Source organism: Zootoca vivipara, chromosome 1 (genome assembly GCF_965207765.1).
Source record: "Zootoca vivipara chromosome 1, rZooViv2.hap1.1, whole genome shotgun sequence".
Taxonomy (NCBI): Eukaryota; Metazoa; Chordata; class Lepidosauria; order Squamata; family Lacertidae; genus Zootoca; species Zootoca vivipara.
Genome location: NC_142582.1, coordinates 6993163 through 7011842, shown reverse-complemented (window position 1 = coordinate 7011842; position 18680 = coordinate 6993163). Strand labels below are relative to the sequence as shown.

Sequence of the window (18680 nt, the reverse complement as noted above, 5' to 3'; positions counted from 1 at the left end):
TGAGGATGCACATGCTTTTGCGCTATCTCAAAGTATCGTATATGCCATGTGTGAAGCTGCCTAGAGTAGCTCAGGCTCAACAGGTGTATAATCACAACCCATAATAATTCAAGTTTAATTTCTCAACGGGCACATGTAAGAGTGGGTGTATTGTGACAAAACCTGAAAGGGGTGCAGTTCTGTTCCAAACTTTGGCATCATTGTTTTAGGGTTTCTCAGGTATATATAGCCGTTGATGAGCGCCTCACCTCTCTGAAAACAGATACTTTTAGCAAATCAAGAGAGGAGAAGATGGAGGATCTTTTTGCCCAAAAGGAGGTAACATATTTTTGATGTATTTTGTGGAGAAAAGCACGCTAATTATATGCAATGTTACAGGTTTGCTCAGTTTGCTAAATGTAGCAGGCTTCTGATTCTTGCATCACAGCCAACCCATCCAGGGTGCAGCTTACATGAGGTTGAAGAGAATGGGGTGTGGAGGACAGCAGTTCTATACTCTCAGCCAGCCTTTCTCAACCTTGGGTCCCCCAGATGTGGCTGGACTACAACTCCCATCATCCCTGGCCACTAGTCCTGCTAGCTAGGGATGATGGGAGTTGTAGTCCAACAACTTTGGGGGAGCTGAGAGCACTTTGGGCATTGGTCTTGAGTTCTCTCTCAATAAAGCATAGTGGGAAATGATATATAATTAATTGAAAAAGATGTTTAAATTAACATCTGTAAAAACACCCAGAAGCTTTCCTTTTGGGAATTATAGGGACAGAATTATCCAAACTATATAAATTTATTCATGTATGCCACCATGGCAGCAAGAATGTTAATTCTCCAAAAATGGAAAGAAGAAGAAGTCCTGATGAAAGAAGAATGGATACAAAAACTTATGGAATACACAGAAATGGCAAAAAATACAGGAAAAATTAGAAATTAAGATAACAAGCTTTTTATAAAAGAATGGAAATGGTTTATTGAATATTTACAAATAAATTGTAAACAGATAGAAACACTGGCAGGATTATTGTAGTAACCTGCAGTTTTATAAGCGTATACATTTAAAGTAGATGAATGATTAAGTTAAATTAATTTGGAATATGCAGAAAATATAAAAAAATAAATTTAAGGAACCTCAGAAAGAGAGGGAAAGAAGTTGAGTTTCGAAATGTTAAAATGATTGTAAAATTATTGAAATGTATAAAATTGAAAATCATGAAAGAGTAGTGGGAGGGGCAGAGTTGTAGCTGAAGTACTTGGCCATTATAATGATAAATCTTTCCCTGCTGTTTTGTTTTTTGCTCTTTTAAAAAGATGGGTTTTGCCTACTCAGTATTAGTCCTCAGCAGAAATAAGCATTCCTTTTGTGCAAAGGGCTCTCAGAGGTTTGATCTGTGTTTGATAGCTTGCTAGGAAGAGGCATTGCAGAGAGGCCAGGAGTAGGTCTTTGCCCGAGAAGAGCCATTGCAATGTTTGTATCCCTGTCCTTGGATAGATGGAGGAAGTTGAGTTTCGCAACTGGATAGAGAAAATCCAAGCTAGGATGCTTTCTTCGTCCCTTGACACTCCTCAGCAGCTGCAATCAGTTTCTGAATCTCTAATAGCCAAAAAACAGAGCCTCTGTGAGATGCTGCAAGCTTGGAATAACAGGTGAGTGAGTGGCAGCTATTAACTATCTGGTGCTCTTGCGAACACCAGCCATGGCACAGCCCCCTGCAATGTTTCCCTTCCATTGGATAGCCTTGCCTGCTGCGTAATTTCAGTACTGTAGCATAGATAGGCTTTCTCTGCAAAGTAGGGTTCCCCCCCCCTCTTTTCAATTTGTCAGTCACAGGCATGGAAAAGTACTGGATTTCTTTGCAAAAATTTTCTTTCAAGTAGACCCTAGTGTGAATTTGAGAGGGACAGCATTACTGTAAGCATACAGACATCCTGCTCACAGATAAGCCACACAACCACTGAAATGGTTTACCTGTTGTAAACATTAAGGTAGTGTGACCCGGTCTACTTTTGAAGGTGACCCGGAAACTGCAGTTAATCCAGAATGCGGCAGCTAGACTGGTGACTGGGAGTGGCCGCCGAGACCACATAACAGCAGTCCTGAAAGACCTACATTGGCTCCCAGTACGTTTCTGAGCACAATTCAAAGTGTTGGTGCTGACCTTAAAAGCCCTAAACGGCCTCGGCTCAGTATACCTGAAGGAGCGTCTCCACCCCCATCGTTCTGCCCGGACACTGAGGTCCGGTGCCGAGGGCCTTCTGGCGGTTCCCTCGTTGCAAGAAGTCAAGTTGCAGGGAACCAGGCAGAGGGCCTTCTCGGTGGTGGCGCCCGCCCTGTGGAACGCCCTCCCATCAGATGTCAAGGAAATAAACAACTATCTGACTTTTAGAAGACATCTGAAGGCAGCCCTGTTTAGGGAAGTTTTTTAATGTTTGATCTTTTATCGTATTTTTAATATTTTGTCGAAAGCTGCCCAGAGTGGCTGGGGAAGCCCAGCCAGGTGGGTGGGGTATAAATTATTATTGTTGTTGTTATTGTAGGTTACAAGATCTCTTCCAGCAAGAGAAAGGGCGGAAACGCCCCTCCGTGCCGCCTAGCCCTGGGAGACTGAGGCAAGGGGAAGACAGCAAGGTAATGGTTTCTGTTCTTCATAGTAATGAATTTGAAACGGCAATTCTTATTAGGCCAGGAGTGGGGAACATTTTCCAACTCCAGGGCCCCCACCCCCTTTCATGAGTAACCTTAGAGAGGCCGCCTGACAGAGGTGGATAAAGCGAGGGGCAAACAGTGGAGAGAGAGGAACAGGTGCCATTCTCACCTGTGTACAGTAGGAGGCATTCCAGCCATGGAAAAGTCACAGGTTTCTGTAGACATACACCCACACATCTCTCCAGGCCAAGCAAGAGGCACTTGCGCAGTTCAAGAACATGCTTCAGCCAGGCAGAAGCACCCGAAGAGAGTCCAGATCAGGCTGAGGAGAGTCTCAAGGGCTGGATTTGGCCACCAGGGTTCAGGCTCCTCACTCATGTTCTAGGCCTGCTGAGGCACAGATCCATACAGGAGCTGCACACATTTCTCGGGGGAGACCGGTTTGCGTGCACAGAATGAACCAAGTGTCACGTGTCTCTTCCCCCACCACTTCTCCTGAGCTTCCGAAGTTTCTCTGGAGGGGACATGTGACTCGGGTTGAGCTTTTCCGGCACAGCTCCTAAAACATTGCACACGCTAGAAGCTAGTTGCATTCCCACCATGCAGGTGCTGATGAGCTGACTTGCCAGGTGATACAAGTAAATGGGTTGACTGGTTGCATGACAGCCTGAAACCCCGGGGATTATTTCGCCTTCTGATTTTATGGCTCAGCACTGAGCGTGATTCCTGTTGGAGGCGAGTCCCACTGAGTGAGTCCAATGAGAGGAACTCATTTACAGGTTTCCCCATGGCCTCAGATTGAACCCTGTGACAGCAGGATGCTGGAGTTGCCTGATCTTTTGTCTGATCTAGCAGGGCTTTCCTTGTGTTTTTACGTTCTTGCTTGCTTCCAAATAAGCCCTGAAGTCCACTGCAGTTTTCACGGTAAAATGAATAAAGTAACTTTTTTGGGGGTTAGTCTTCATTGGAGTTAAGGATTCAGCTTGTGAAAGAGGGAAAACCAGAATTAGGCATTTCTTCTTTAATCATCAAGGTAACTTTTGGGTTGCAATATCAGTGTAAGTTTTTGTATCCGCATTGCCTCCAATTAGTCCAAGGGGGAACAGGCAAATGCAGATTACTTTTTATTCCACAGATCAGCTCAATGGATGCCTCTCCTCGCAATGTTTCTCCAGCACTACAAAATGGCGAGAAAGGTATGTTTGCCTTCTCTAAGAAACTCCAGCTTTTCATTTACTTGTTAGGCTGCCTCTGAATGCCCCTCAGTAAGCTTGCATCCCAGAAGCTGTATGCCGGCTCCCTCGGCCAGTAAAGCGAGATGAGTGCTGCATCCCCAGAGTCTTCTGCAACTGGACCTAACGGTCAGGGGTCCCTTTACCTTTACCTTACGTTATTAATAAAGGCTAATATTCCTTGGGTTAGATGACGAAGAGGAAATGCCTTGAGTGGAAATGGAAATGTTCTTTTGCACAGTACCCTTATGCTTACTTAAATCCACTTTTTGGAATGCATAGCGTCCCCACAATATCACACTGATTTGTTTCCATTGCAGTACGCTGTCACTCCTTTCATGTTCTCACAAAGCAAATAACAAATTCCTGAAAATTCCAGCCAGGAATAAAGTCAGACTCCTCTTGTGAGTGTCTGGCTGGTGCAGAGATTTCACTGGTCAAGAGTTCAAAGGGCTAATTATTAGCTGCATGCCACTGCCATGCAGCGCTTGTTGATTTAATGACGGACTCCCTTCCCTTGCCCCATAATTTGAACACTGCCTAGAATGGAGAAATAGGTTCATTCAGTGTCTCTGCTTAAGCTATGCCCCCACAACTTGTGACCCACTTAGACCACTGCAGTCCTGGATTGGCAGGAAAATCGGGGGGAGGGGGGCTGCTGAATACCTGGCAGGCTGCTGTTTGTGGCTATAGTGAGTTGCAATCATCTTGGCCTCAATTTGTGCAGGCCTGGCAGTGAGCTGAAGAAAATGCCCATTTTACTCTCAGTGTAATATCACTGAGATCTCCGTTTTAAAAATAATTCAGTCCCCAGTTCTTAGATTGCAAGGTTGCTTCAGTGTAATTTGACTGTTCTGTCATGCATGGTCAGGAGTAAATAAGGTGGCATCAGAAGACACAAGCCTAAATCTCAGCTCATTTTCTTTGACTTTCTGCATCTTGGTTCTCTCAGGCTAAGAAAATGCTCTTACTGATATCACTATGAGCTTATTTCTCTCTCCTGACCCTGGCTGTTACCTTTTATTTTGTTTTTGTTTTTTAAAGCCCTCTTTATTTAAAGTCTGTTTCCCCTTCAGAACATATAAATCTTTCGCCTTTTACTGCAACATTCATTTTTCTACAAGTTTAGCTATTTGGAATGTTAAGGATAGAAAGACAGATAGCTAGATAATGGGAAGAATTGGCTGGTTCCTCTTGCAGATGAAAGGTAATGCAAGTGATAAAAATGGGCGGGATGCTTATTTGTGCGTCCAGTTCCCTTTTTCCAACCTATGCTAAATAATTCTCAAGAGGCAAATAGGGAATGCCTTCAGAAATATGCTGCTTGTATGTTGGGTCAGCTTTTAAGTAATTAACTGGGTGTATGGTTCTCTCTCTCTCTCTCTCTCTCTCTCTCTCTCCCCCCCCCCCAAATTTTGCAGAGGACCGTTTCTTGACAACCTTGTCAAGCCAAAGCTCCACGAGCTCTTCCCTTCTCCAGCTCCCTACCCCTCCGGAAGTCGTGTCAGACCAGCTGACAGGAGGCACCTCCTTTGCCAATGCGCAGCAATCAGAAGCAGACATCGCTAGCGGCTCGGAAGGTACCATCCTCAGTAGTGCCTTTGTTCTGCTTCCCCGTCCCCTCCTGCCGGCTGAACCACGTAACCAAAAGTGCATTTATTCAATGAATTATCTTCATGGTAGGCTTGGCATTTCTTCCTTTAGCATATGCCCTTTCTACGTGAGCAAAAATTGGGTGTTAAGGAGGGATTGTACCTCTGGGAGTTTCAGTCCAGCATCACTGAGAGTTTTGCCATTTTCAGCATTCAGGTTTGTAGGCTTATGCCTTCTTTTTTTCAGAACTGCAGAGATTTTTAGACATGTACATTTTGTTCACGTTGACACAAGCACCAGGCTATCAAAGTCCCCGAGATTGATTTTTGGCACCGTGAGCTATATTAAAATCATAGTGATCTCTTTGCAATCGTCTTGCTAGAAGCAGTGGCCTTACTGGATAATTAATAGTTGAACCAATCAATACAATAGAGATAACAGGCGACTTTTGAACGTCCCCAGAATAAGCAAATCTTGGAACTCTGGTGTTTTAACAATATTGAGAGATGTATGGCTTATTATTATTCCAGATGTCTTTGATGGGCATTTGCTGGGGTCCACAGACAGCCAGGTGAAAGAAAAGTCCACCATGAAAGCTATCCTAGCTAATCTGTTACCTGGAAATAGCTACAGTCCCATCCCATCCCCTTTGTAAGTAAAATCAACTCTACTTAGGAGCAAGTGCACCATGTATTTTTCCAGGTAGCCGAATTTTGCTGTCTTGACTGTGTTGCTTGTGGTTGGGTGCAGGGCTGCTTATCTTTATAAATTTGATTGTTGGGTGTGTGAAATGATGTTCATAAGCATTCCTATGGAGTAATAGTCAGAGGTAGCCAATTGAATGCTCTTAGGCCAAGTTTAGTGCAGAGATGACTGCCTATTGGCCCCTACTAACAGCCACTAAAAGGTCTCCTTTATTACACACACACACACACACACACACACACACACACACACCACTTTCATACAAAAATGTCACGAGGTGGAAAAGAAACTAAAAATACAAAGGATTGGCAAAGGATCTCAGGTTTGAAAGGCCTTCAGTACAGTCTGATGGTTCTTATAGCTAGTTTAAGAAGGGTTGAAAAGCTGCCCTGCTTGCATATTTTCTGCAGCCTTCCTCTGCAAAAGGCAGCACACTCTTCTGGGTAGTTAACAACACCCACGAAACACAATCAGCATAAAAACAGTAATCAAAACACACATCCATCTGTAACATGAATAGAAATATATATATATGTAGCAAACCGTTACAATTTGACAATTCAGCTCTACTCCAGTTATGTTGCTACAGCCTGAACAAAGAAAAGTTTATTTATCAGCTATCTTTTTGGCTGGCAGATCTGCTAATGTAGAATTGCTTGTTCTTGAACGTATAATATATTATAGCTTGATCTGTTGTGTTCTCAATGCAGTGAGCCTGACAAGCATTACTTAATGTATGAGCATGAACGTGTCCCTATTGCCGTCTGTGAAAAGGAACCAAGTTCCATCATAGCCTTTGCTCTCAGGTATGTTGGTTTGTTACGTTTTGGTTTACAGCGTCTTATTCTTCTTACCTCCACGTTTGGGAAATGAAATGCTTCCTCCTCTGTATGTATCCTTTCATCTGTAAAGAGGAATATTGCTAAGATCCACCCTATTTTAGAGACTCGTAGTAGTATATTAGGTACATTAGCAGGTGAGGCTGATGGACCTCTTTCCTTTGACACTTAGCCAAGCCTGAGCATTTTCCATAAACACCCCGTGACCTTTTGATGGCTGGCTTTATGTCAAGTGACTTTTGCATGCTTTAAAGAGTGGGGTTTTTGATGTTCGTTTGACAGGTGTGCGTGTGTAAAAAAGCTTGAACGTTTTTGATGAGGCAAGCTAAAAGTAAAACCAGTAACACTTTTACATGCAGTTAGGGCCTCCAGAGACACAGCACTAGCAGAAGCTCTTAATTGTGTCTTAACTAAGCAGTTAAAAATACTGTTTGCTTCTTTCCTTCCTCCATAGACCTTTGCCTCCCGAGTATCTAGGCCCTTATCACTTCAGGTTGAATGAGGCTCACCCACCCCTAATAAACTCTTCCCCCCCCCCATTGAAAACTAGCATGCCAGGAAACAGTCTCATTAAACCTCTCTGACAGGCCCATTTTTTATATGGAGGCTCTGCAATGGAGCATTGCACCTCAAGAGCCCTCACCTGCAATCTGAAATGACACAGCCCAGACACAAGTGTGCTTCTAGCTCAGGAGGCAAACCTATGTCCTCTTGTCTTTGCCTGCCACACTTTGAGCTGCGTTGGACAGTTGGTATAACGCATCATATTTGCTTTACTCTTCAGCTGTAAGGAATACAGAAATGCCTTAGATGAATTATCCAAAGTGTCTCTGAAGAGCAATCCTGAAGAGGCACTCCAAACTAACAGGTGAGACAGTCTTCTATCTATCCACTTGCAGCGCATTGATGTAGCGCAGAAAGTCCCCTGACACCGTTCGGATTTACTAGAAACTTCACTTTTTGTTCAGTGTTACATGGTCAGCAGGCAGTGTGCTGAGCTTCATTGTGAGCAGGGTTTCATAGAATCATAGAATCGTAGAGTTGGAAGAGACCACAAGGGCCATCCAGTCCAACCCCCTGCCGAGCAGGAAACACCATCAAAGCATTCTTGACATATGCCTGTCAAGCCTCTGCTTAAAGACCTCCAAAGAAGGACACTCTACCACACTCCTTGGCAGCAAATTCCACTGCCGAACAGCTCTTACTGTCAGGAAGTTCTTCCTAATGTTTAGGTGGAATCTTCTTTCTTGTAGTTTGAATCCATTGCTCCGTGTCCGCTTCTCTGGGTTTCTTCACAGCCACATTTTTCAACAACAACAACAACAATTTATTATTTATACCCTGCCCATCTGGCTGGGTTTCCCCAGCCACTCTGGGCAGCTCCCAACAGAATATTAAAAACACAGCAACACATCAAACATTAAACAATTCCCTAAACAGGGCTGCCTTCAGATGTCTTCTAAAAGTCAGATAGTTGTTTATTTCCTTGACATCTGGTGGGAGGGTGTTCACAGGACAGGCGCCACCACCGAGAAGGCCCTCTGCCTGGTTCCCTGTAACTTCACTTCTTGCAGTGAGGGAACTGCCAGAAAGGCCCTCGACGCTGGACCTCAGTGTCCGGGCTGAATGATGGTTGTGGAGACGCTCCTTCAGGTATCCTGGGCCGAGGCCGTTGAGGGCTTTAAAGGCCAGCACCAGCACTTTAAATTGTGCTTGGAAACGTACTGAAAGACCATACTGTTACATGGTCTTGGTGGCCACTCCCAGTCACCAGTCTAGTTGCTGCATTCTGGATTAATTGTAGTTTCCGGGTCACCCTCAAAGGTAGCCCCATGTAGAGCTCATTGCAGTAGTCCAAGCGGGAGATAATCTACATCTTATCACAGCAGATGAAGTGCGTCCAAGGACATGAGTTTGGCATTGCTAAACCCAATGTTCTCTCTATCAGTTCAGTATGGTTTTGGTGCCTGTCTCTGGCTCTTCAGGGCACCCACCACATGAAGCTTGAGATTAAATCATTGAAGCTTATCTGCCTATCGACAGCCATTTCTTAGCTGAACCTCCAGTTTCAGAGGCAGCCTCCTCCTGAATGCCACTTGCCAAGAGGGCAAACAAAGGGAACATTTTTGCTTTTGTGCTCTCCTTGTGAGCTTTGCAGAAGCACCCAGCTGGCTGCTGTTATGAAGATGGGTGGGTGGGGAGAATGTGGGGTTTTATGAAACCTTGGTCTAATTCAGAAGGGCTCTGAATTAGAACTTTTGCCATGACCTCGGAGACTGGAAGCTGCTGGTGAAGACTGTTCCTTCTTACAAGCAATGACAATGTGGTTGTATTGACATCAGCTGTACTGTAAAAACATAGTGAACTAAAATGCTTTTTTTTCTGCCCTGCCCCCCCCCCAGTCTGTCTGAAAGTAGAGCGAAGAACAGCAGTCCAGTTCGACTACCTGAGACGAATATGGGGCAGTCAAGCCAAACAGCTGAGGCAGAGCAGCGTAAGAATTTAAATTGTTTGTGGTGTCGTGTTTTTAATTTGGAGGTGCAAAGTGTGTAGCTACAGGAATTGATGGTTTAGCAAAGAAAACCAAATATTGAAAATCAAATCTCAGCATATGCTAGCTGAGGCATGCCTAACCTTTTATTATTATGCTGTACCAAACTTGCAGTGCTTACAAATCGTAATATTGATGTGAAAAATCCACCTATTGCTAGCTGTGTCCAAGTAATTTTTCGTGCAGACACCGCTGTGGTGTTTGGTCTTCAGCATCGTGATGATGAATGAGTTCAGCAACAGTTAAATGAAAAATAGTTGCTGACTTGAGTTTCAATACAATTCTTTGAAAGAATAGAAGATCCTGAAAGCCTTTTAAGACAGGGGGTTTTTTTGGTGGGGGGAGTGCTCTTTTAAGAAGCTAGGAAATTTCCTGTTCACTGCAGAGTGGATTCTTAGCTTAATGACATGGTGGATTTTTCAACTCCTTTGCCATACAGCTGCTTCTGGGGTAGCTGCTTTCTCCCAACACTGGATTAGGGTAGAAGACTCCAACAAGTCTAGTGTGGGTCATAGGGGCTCACTGGTTTTATGACAGCCATTTCCCTCATATGCTGTCTATTCCAGAGCTAGTTTCTGTGGGTGGCTTTGAGGTAGGGCTGCCACATGTCACCAGTCATATAGATTAACTGGTGAAAAATCTTTTGATTCCAAAGAGATGCTGGTGAGAGATTGGCGGTAGGTTTTTAAGTACAAGTTCTACTTAACTTGAACCACAGGTAGCAGGTGACATCTTAGAACGATCTTCTAGCCATCATGAAATTTATCCAAACATTAAGCCCGTCTACCCACCTGTTACTTAGTTCCGCTAGATCTAGTCCAGTCTTTTAGGTATTTGGACTGGTATTTGAAATGTGTTTTTCACACCTGCGTTGTGAAAAAGCCACTTCCTTGGCTTACTTAGCTACAGATGATTATATCTCATCTCATGTCTCTGCTGGGTAACAACACACACACACACACACACACACACACACTTTTCCTAAGGCCCACAATGCCTTTAAGAGCAAAAGACTTTCCCCCAACAATTCTGCAAAGAGCCTTTTGCAACAACCTAGATAAGCTGGAAGTCTTGGATGGGCTTAGGCTGGCCTCATTTGGCTTTGTGATGGAATGAATGAGGAGTGGGCTGCACCAAACGTTTTGTCCTTACTTTGGTTATAGCAAAGAAGCCATATGGAGTTCTGTCCTTCTTCCGTGGTACAGGAGGGAAGAGCCCTGAACTCTCTTCTCAGAAAAAGGAGACCTTGCGGGGAGCAGACAGTGCCTACTATCAGGTTGGGCAGACAGGCAAAGAAGGGGGAGAGAACCAAAGTGCAGAGGCGCAAGGTACAAAGTTTTAAGTCTTCTTCTCATTTGCACTTCCTTAAACGGACCCTTCATCTTCTGCAAATGACATTATAGTTCCCTTTTCTCAAGATGGGGAGGGAATCAGCTTTAAAAGTAAAACAAAATACAAGGTTGACACCCCTGAACCCTGAAATGTGCTGAATCTCTTGAATAATTTGTTGAATTAATTAATGATGTATGGCAGAGTATGTTGTAGCAGCAATCCCACTGGCTCTCATTCCTTGATATCTTTTCACATTCCCCCCCCCAATTTTGACTTTTGTTGCATCTAGCAACAGTGTTCAGTTTCAGGTTTGGGAAAAGGTCATTGTGTCTTTTTGCTGGAGAAAAATAGGGCCTCTGTTGACCTGCAAGAACAACTGAAAGGTTGCATCCCTGGTCCCATTTTCTGTTTGCTCTTTTAGATGAAGCAGATGGAGGTGATGCACAAAAGAAACAGCTGGGAAATCCACATGTTGAACTCCGTAAGTAGGAATCTGTTTTGGAGCCAGAATGGAGAGCGGGGAGCACAGAGGCAGACGCGTGGTTTCCTCTGACAAGTCCCTTGTTGATCAGAATTACAGGTTCACTCTCTAATCTTGAATGTATTCCATGGAACCGAGTTCCACAAATACCTGAAAGGGAGCAGGGCCATGTCTAAATACATTACGACCACATTCACTCCATGCATTTAAAGCACTGTGGTACCACTTTAAATAGCCATGGCTTCCTGCAAAGAATCCTGGGAAATGTAGTTTGTTAAGGGTGCTAAGCAGGGCTGGTCCAATACGTTTTGGCACCTGAGGCTAACCATGAAACGGCGCACATAGTCCAGCCGGGGAAGAGGCGGTGAGTGAAGATCTACACCCGGAACAAGGGTGAGAGGAGGTCAGCAGTGCCTCCTGTTGCCCAAAAGGCCTCTGTAAAGGCCCATCCTGGTGCTAAGAGTTGTTAGGAGACTGCTGTTGCCCTCTTAGAGCTGCAGTTACCAATGCAGTTTAACAATGAATCCCTCCATGCAAGAAACACTGGGAATTGTAGCTCTGTGAGCAGAACAGCTCACAACCGCCTTAGCAAGCTACAGTTCCCAGAATTCTTTGGGGAGAAGCCATGACTGTTTAAAATGGCATCATAGTGCTTTAAATTTATGGTGTGGATGTGGCCTGCTTGGTCAAGAAGTTGATTATTTTTGCCACTTGCAAACTAAGCATAGCTCTGTAAGACATCCCTTGCTTATGCACCAATGCTGTTTATTCCCAGTGGCATCTCAGAATCAGAAGACCGAGGTGTATTCTAAACTAGCAACAGACTTTGCTCGGGACTTGCTGTCGCATTCTTGAGTCAGCCAGAACTGCTCACTATCCAAGTGAAAGATGTGTCTTGTCATCTTGGCTTTCCATATGGGGGTTGATAATATGATTCTGTGACCCGAGAAGTCTTAAGTTTTTATTGCTTTTAAGATGCACACATCTCACTGCATTGGGCTATCTGAATAGAGATCTGCATTCAGATATTTTTGCTGCCTTATCACGAAGGCTCAGAGCAAGCTTTTACACTTAGATATTTGTGTTGCTTGGCATGCCAAATAATTGAATAAACTCCAACCGCTACAATGCAGCCTCAATAAAATGCTTTTGCTGCAGTCTCGGAAAATGTTACTAGGAGACATTTCTACAGTTGTGATGCTCCTGAAGATGTGTTGTGGCATGCCATTGTCATATAAACTATCTAGACCTGAAGATTGTGGTAGAATGTAGTGACTGAACCAAAGATCCAGCTGCACAAGTGGCAGATTCTGGTCCAGAGGGACATGAGGTCATCCAGTGGAGGGTTCCGCAGATTCTCCAGATGTGTAAGAGAATCTGCCACCAACTGGAGTAGGCAAGGTTAGGGTGGGGGAATGTAAGGATTTTGAAAAGAGGAGACCTTAGATATGGGTGAGCATCTCTTCTAGGAAATGAATCTTTCATGGCCTCTCTGCCTCTGTGTTTTTCCACAGAATTCTCTGATGCCAATGCCAAGTTCTACTGCCGGATTTACTACGCGGGAGAGTTCCATAAAATGCGTGAAGTGATACTTGGGAGCAGCGAAGAAGATTTCATCCGTTCCCTCTCTCACTCTCTGCCCTGGCAGGCCCGGGGAGGCAAATCTGGAGCTGCTTTTTATGTGACTGAAGGTAAGTGACTGTCTTCTTCACTTGTCCCTTTGCATAAATGTTTGCTCTTGTATTTTATTCCACGTGGATGAATCGTGCAAGGTATAATGAGGTTGAGGGTACGTTTTTTGATATGTGACCTGTGAAAGGGTAAAAGAGTACTAGGAAATAATTTATAATGAATTGAAAAAAATGTTTAAAAGCACTTTTTTAAAAAAAACCAAAAAAACAAACAGTGTATGTTGGCGATAATTCAGATGGACATTCCCAGGTGTCAAAAAAAGGTTATTTATGTATGCCACTACTGCGGTCCGTGTTTCGTTAGCCCAAAAATGGAAAATGAGCGTGGTTCCAACCAAAAAATATTGGCAATTTAAACTAGTGGAATTTGCGCAGCTTGCGGACCTAACTCGTAGAATAAGAAAACAAAAAGAGCATACATTTAAAGAAGATTGGGAAATGTTTATTGAATATATGGGGAGAAATTGTGTACTTTTGAAAACGTGGGCAGCATTAAGATAAATTCAACAGTGTAAATAAGTTTTGATGGATGTAATAATGGAATACTGAATGGTCTAGTTTATATAAAATATGCTGGGATTTGTGTTATGCAAAATGAACCATGGAAAGAGAAGAAGGGAAATGTGGTGGAGTCTCCTTCTTTGGAGGTCTTTAAGCAGAGGCTTGACAGACATATGTCAAGAATGCTTTGATGGTGTTTCCTGCTTGGCAGGGGGTTGGATTGGATGGCCCTTGTGGTCTCTTCCAACTCTATGATTCTATGATTTTATGATTGATATTTTAAGGTTGTTTAAGTGAATATTTTAAATTGTAAAACAGAACATTTAATAAAAATTATATTTTTTTTAAAAAAAGAATTGTGCAAAGTCAGTACATTCTGAGCCAGCTCTCTGCTAACATCCCAACTACCTAAAACTGAAAGTTGGTTTCAGAACTATAGTTTTTACACGGAACTGGGCTTTAGATGGTGATTCGTGAAAGGGCCGGACAATTTTGCATAGTGATATTTGGTTGTTTTAAAAGTACATAATGCATCAATGCACATTCTCCTCTAGATGACCGATTTATCTTGAAGCAGATGCCTCGCCTTGAAGTCCAGTCCTTTCTAGACTTCGCCCCACACTATTTCATGTACATGACTAACGCGGTTCAGCAAAAGGTAAGAGGCACAAAGTGTTCTCCCCTGGCTTTAATCTTGATAGTTGCTGCCTGGCTTTAAGTACGGCTCCCATCATTCCTAACTGTTTGCCATGGCGGTCGGAGATGATGGAGGGCAAAACCGATCTAGAGAAACTGGCCACATTCACTTCCTGCAGATCCTTCCTTGCCCATATCCCTACCCCACGCTGTACATATTTAGGTACATTTCATTTGAGAGCTGAAACGGGAGCAACTTTTCACTCAGCTAATCAACTGTCTCCTCTATCTCAGAAGCCAACAGCTTTGGCCAAGATTCTTGGGGTTTACCGGATTGGTTATAAGAACTCTCAGAACAACACGGAGAAGAAGCTTGACCTGTTGGTCATGGAAAACCTCTTCTATGGCAGAAAGATGGCTCAGGTGAGAAAAGGCTCACTGGCAAAGTGGCAAGCTTGCCCCTGCGTTGGCCTGTTGGGAATTCTTGCATTAGGAGAGTCGGCAAAGCTGCTGGTAGCAGTTGGTTACACATGGAGCTGTTCTGCACTTGCCTGCACTATTTGCATTGGACTTTGTCCGTCTTCCTCCTCCAAAGGTTTTACGCCAGTCACTTGGCTTTGGGAGCCAGCCATGCCTCCTCTGTGCCATGTCACAGCATTGTGACCTCCAACATGCACATGTGCGTACGTGAAATAAGTCCTTGTTTCATGAAAGCAGGCACAGCTGCATAGTTCCAGGGGAAAATATCTCTTCTTCCCCCCGCCCCTCGCAAGCAATTCTCTGTCCTTAACATGAAAGCCGCTTCTGACCCTGAGGACAGCGAAACAAACAACACATATTGGTTGCTAGTAGTAGCCGGGATTCTGCATTTCCTTCCAAATGCCTATTCTGATTTCCTTAAACTTCAGTTCGTGGCAGCCACCATATTCCCTCCCTCCCTCTCCACACACACACACACACACACACACACACACACACACACACACACATTTTATATTTTTTATGAAATTAAAATAGCAGTGGCTTGAATTGTTGAAGGGAGGAGAGGAATTTCCCTGCTCTTCTGTCAGATCCTTTCTGTCAGCAGCCACCCAAAATACTTAGTGGATGCCAGACTTGGAATTACCATGAGAAATGGTTATTTCTCTGCTCTTTTTCGTCTTGTGGCTGGAAGACCAGAGGCTGCTGGCATTACTTTTTAAGTCCCATGTTCATGCATCTGTAGCTGTGCAGAGGTTTGACCATGGTGTGCAGCTGCTGGGATTCTCCAGAGGTTTGACTTCACCCTCGGAGGCACACTCCATTGTCTCTCGAGGCAAATGGATGCCAACAGGGCGCTACCCACTCTGATACTGAGGGAAAGCAGTTTGAGGTGCTAGTTTGGAGACTTGCGATAATATCGATAATAGCAGCAGACCTACTAATAGACATTAATTTTTTAAATGAATTTCTCAATAAAATAATTACGTGTAACAAACCTTTCTATTTTTTTCTGATTTAGGTAGTCAGGAGTTAGGGGCTCTTCCTTTACAGTGGAACCTCGGTTTACGAACACAATTGGTTCCAGAAGTCTGTTCATAAACCGAAGTGTTCGTAAACCGAAGTGAACTTTCCCATTGAAAGTAATGGGAAGTTGATTAATCCGTTCTAGACGAGGAATAACACCCCCTAGAACGGATTAACCGCTTTGCTCCGATGCCTTCGCGGAGGCCGGGGAGCGTTTCCGCGACTGGGCTGTGCAGCCGCGAAAGCAGTCCCCGGCAACCGGAAGCCGGGGACCGCTTTCGCAGCTGCACAGCCCAGTCGCGGAAACGCTCCCCGGCCTCTGGAAGGCATCGGAGCGAAGTCCCGGCTCCGATGCCTTCCGGAGGCTGGGGAGCGCCGCAAAAGTGCTCCCCGGCCTCCGCAAAGGCATCGGAGCGAAGCCGCTCCGATGCCTTCCAGAGGCCGGGGAGCGTTTCCGCGACTGGGCTGTGCAGCTGCGAAAGCGGTCCCCGGCCTCCGGAAGGCATCGGAGCGAAGTCCCGGCTCCGATGCCTTCCGGAGGCTGGGGCTTCGCTCTGATGCCTTTCCGGAGGCCGGGGAGCACTTTTGTGACTGCAGCCCAGTCACGGAAACGCTCCCCGGCCTCCGCAAAGGCATCGGAGCGAAGCCCAGCCTCCCCGAAGGTATCCGACGCTCCAATGCCTTTGGGGAGGTTTGGCCTTTGCTCCGATGCCTTCGGGGAGGCCGGGCCTTCGCTGCGGGCCTCCAGGAGGCATCGGAGCGAAGGCCCGGCCTCCCCGAAGGCATCGGACGCTCAGTAGACCTCCGGCACCTCGGTTTACTAACTTCCGGGTTAGGATAGTTCGTAAACCGAAAGTTCGTAAACCGAGGTGTTCGTAAACTGAGGTACCACTGTATTAAGTTAACCAACTGCTGTTGCCCTAGGAGTGCTGCCATTCCGAGACAGTGTTATAAACTGAGATATGAAAGCTAAGTGGCACCTTAAACATAGGTTATGGGCACAACAAGAGAATGTCTAGGCACAATTTTTTTAATAGCAAGAATACAAAGCTGAAAATGTGAACTGCAGCTAAAATATTATGCTCATTTTTCACATGGTCTAGTTCTTCCCCTGCCCAACCCCCTAATATTCTTAAGAAGGTCTCTTCTCCAGTCTTCAGAGACTAACTGGAAGTGGGGAGAGAGAAGAAGGCCCTCTTTCCTTCCACTCTTCAGTTTTAATCCGAAATCTTAGGTGCAGTACTGCGCCTAGAGCTCAGAAACTGCTTGCGCCAATCAAATCTCCTGTCACAAAATGCGCCTAGAACAGTGGGAGTTTCAAATGTTATTCTGAGAGAAGTCATTTCAAACTCCCCTGTCACAGTAAACGACAGTTTCTAGTTTACTATGAACACACAGATTGCCACCTGCTTTGCTCTTCCCTGGCAGCCAAGGTTTGTTCTTGGCTTACTAAGCCTTTTTTGGAGCGAGACAAGACACTTTTCCTGTTGAGACCCAGCACTGAGCCAAGCACCATGGTTTGACGCTCCTGCTCACAGTGGGGGAGGAGCAAAACAGGAGGCACCTTGCTGGATAAACCATAACCTGCTGTCTCTTTTGCTGCTAGGTTTTTGACCTGAAAGGCTCCTTACGGAACAGGAATGTGAAGACGGACACGGGGAAAGAGAGCTGTGATGTTGTTCTGCTGGATGAAAACCTCTTGAAGCTTGTGCGGGACAACCCCTTGTACATCCGTTCTCACTCCAAGGCCGTGCTCAAGGCTTCCATCCACAGTGATTCCCATTTCCTTTCCAGCCATCTCATCATTGATTATTCTCTTCTTGTGGGCCGGGATGATACCACTGACGAACTTGTGGTTGGGATTATTGGTACGTAGCCGTTCGACCCAAAAAAAACCGTGGGGTGGCTGCCCATGCGAGAAGAACTTCCCATCATTTAGGTACCACTTGGGGCTGCCTGGATGTGGCAGCCGCTCCACACAGCAGACTCTGATCCCATGCACACCATACAATTAAACCACACCACTTCCTCGAAAGAATTCTGGGAACTGTAGTGTGGTCACAGTGCTGGGAACTGTAGCATAGCCCTGTGAGTTCCCGGGATTCCCAGGAATATGCCACATTCCCCTGGCGCATCAAGGTGATGAGCTTTAAAAAGATACTGGTGAATAGCATTGCAGAAGGTGCGGGGAGAAGGTGCCATATAGGCAGAAGGAACTGTGAAAGGGTAAAGACTTAATGGAACTGATTCTGTGGAGCATCAAAACCTCTGTAGCTAACCCATGCTACTTATCTTTTTGTTACAGATTACATTCGCACATTTACTTGGGACAAAAAGCTTGAGATGGTGGTTAAGTCAACAGGCATTTTAGGAGGACAAGGTGAGTCTTAATTCTTATCTATCAATACATACACTGTGATTTGTCCATCTCCCCCCCCCCCCCGGCCTCTTATTCCAGTTCTCCTGTGAGTATAAATATGCAGGCATATATATTTGAATGCCAAATACTAAATAACCCTTTAAGTATTACATTCTTAAGGGTAAGATTTAAGGGCCTGAATTTATTTTTATTTTTCCATTAAGAATAAAGATTCCTAGTTCTTCCACCAGTACCAGTTTTGGTGTTCAAAACCACTTTGGTGTCGTTGTTTGGAAATCAGGGGTCCATGTCATTTCACCAGATTACTGAGGAGGGGGAGCAAGAGGCCCAGACCCATTACTCTTTGTCCTTTCCCCTCCCCCCCAAAAAAAGGAGGAAAAAAGATGTGGGCTCCAGAGAGGTCATGTGAATGAAATAGAAGGAAAGTTGGGATATGGGAGTTGAGGGTTCGATTAAGGGTTCCCATACCCCCCCGCCCTCCACACATAATTTGCACGCTCATCCAGGTCCTTTACTTTAAATGTTGACTTGGGAACATTAATCAAAACAGTTTGGAGGATACCATAGACCTCCTTTCTTGGCCTGGGGGGCGGGG

General features: G+C 44.9%; 1 protein-coding gene across 4 annotated transcripts in view; it reads left to right on the top strand.

Annotated features, from left to right (window-relative positions):
* Positions 1-18680, top strand: part of PIKFYVE (phosphoinositide kinase, FYVE-type zinc finger containing) — an 82061-nt gene that overhangs the window by 57941 nt on the left and 5440 nt on the right. For all 4 annotated transcript variants that reach the window (XM_035138348.3, XM_035138332.3, XM_035138340.3 and 1 more), the window contains 16 exons: positions 210-318; positions 1484-1638; positions 2530-2620; positions 3774-3834; positions 5292-5450; positions 5994-6114; positions 6879-6974; positions 7792-7875; positions 9410-9501; positions 10722-10886; positions 11312-11371; positions 12886-13062; positions 14118-14221; positions 14494-14622; positions 17312-17573; positions 18011-18085. In XM_035138348.3, coding sequence (XP_034994239.3) covers positions 210-318; positions 1484-1638; positions 2530-2620; positions 3774-3834; positions 5292-5450; positions 5994-6114; positions 6879-6974; positions 7792-7875; positions 9410-9501; positions 10722-10886; positions 11312-11371; positions 12886-13062; positions 14118-14221; positions 14494-14622; positions 17312-17573; positions 18011-18085 — 1940 coding nt within the window. The remainder of the gene's footprint in view (positions 1-209; positions 319-1483; positions 1639-2529; positions 2621-3773; positions 3835-5291; positions 5451-5993; positions 6115-6878; positions 6975-7791; positions 7876-9409; positions 9502-10721; positions 10887-11311; positions 11372-12885; positions 13063-14117; positions 14222-14493; positions 14623-17311; positions 17574-18010; positions 18086-18680) is intronic.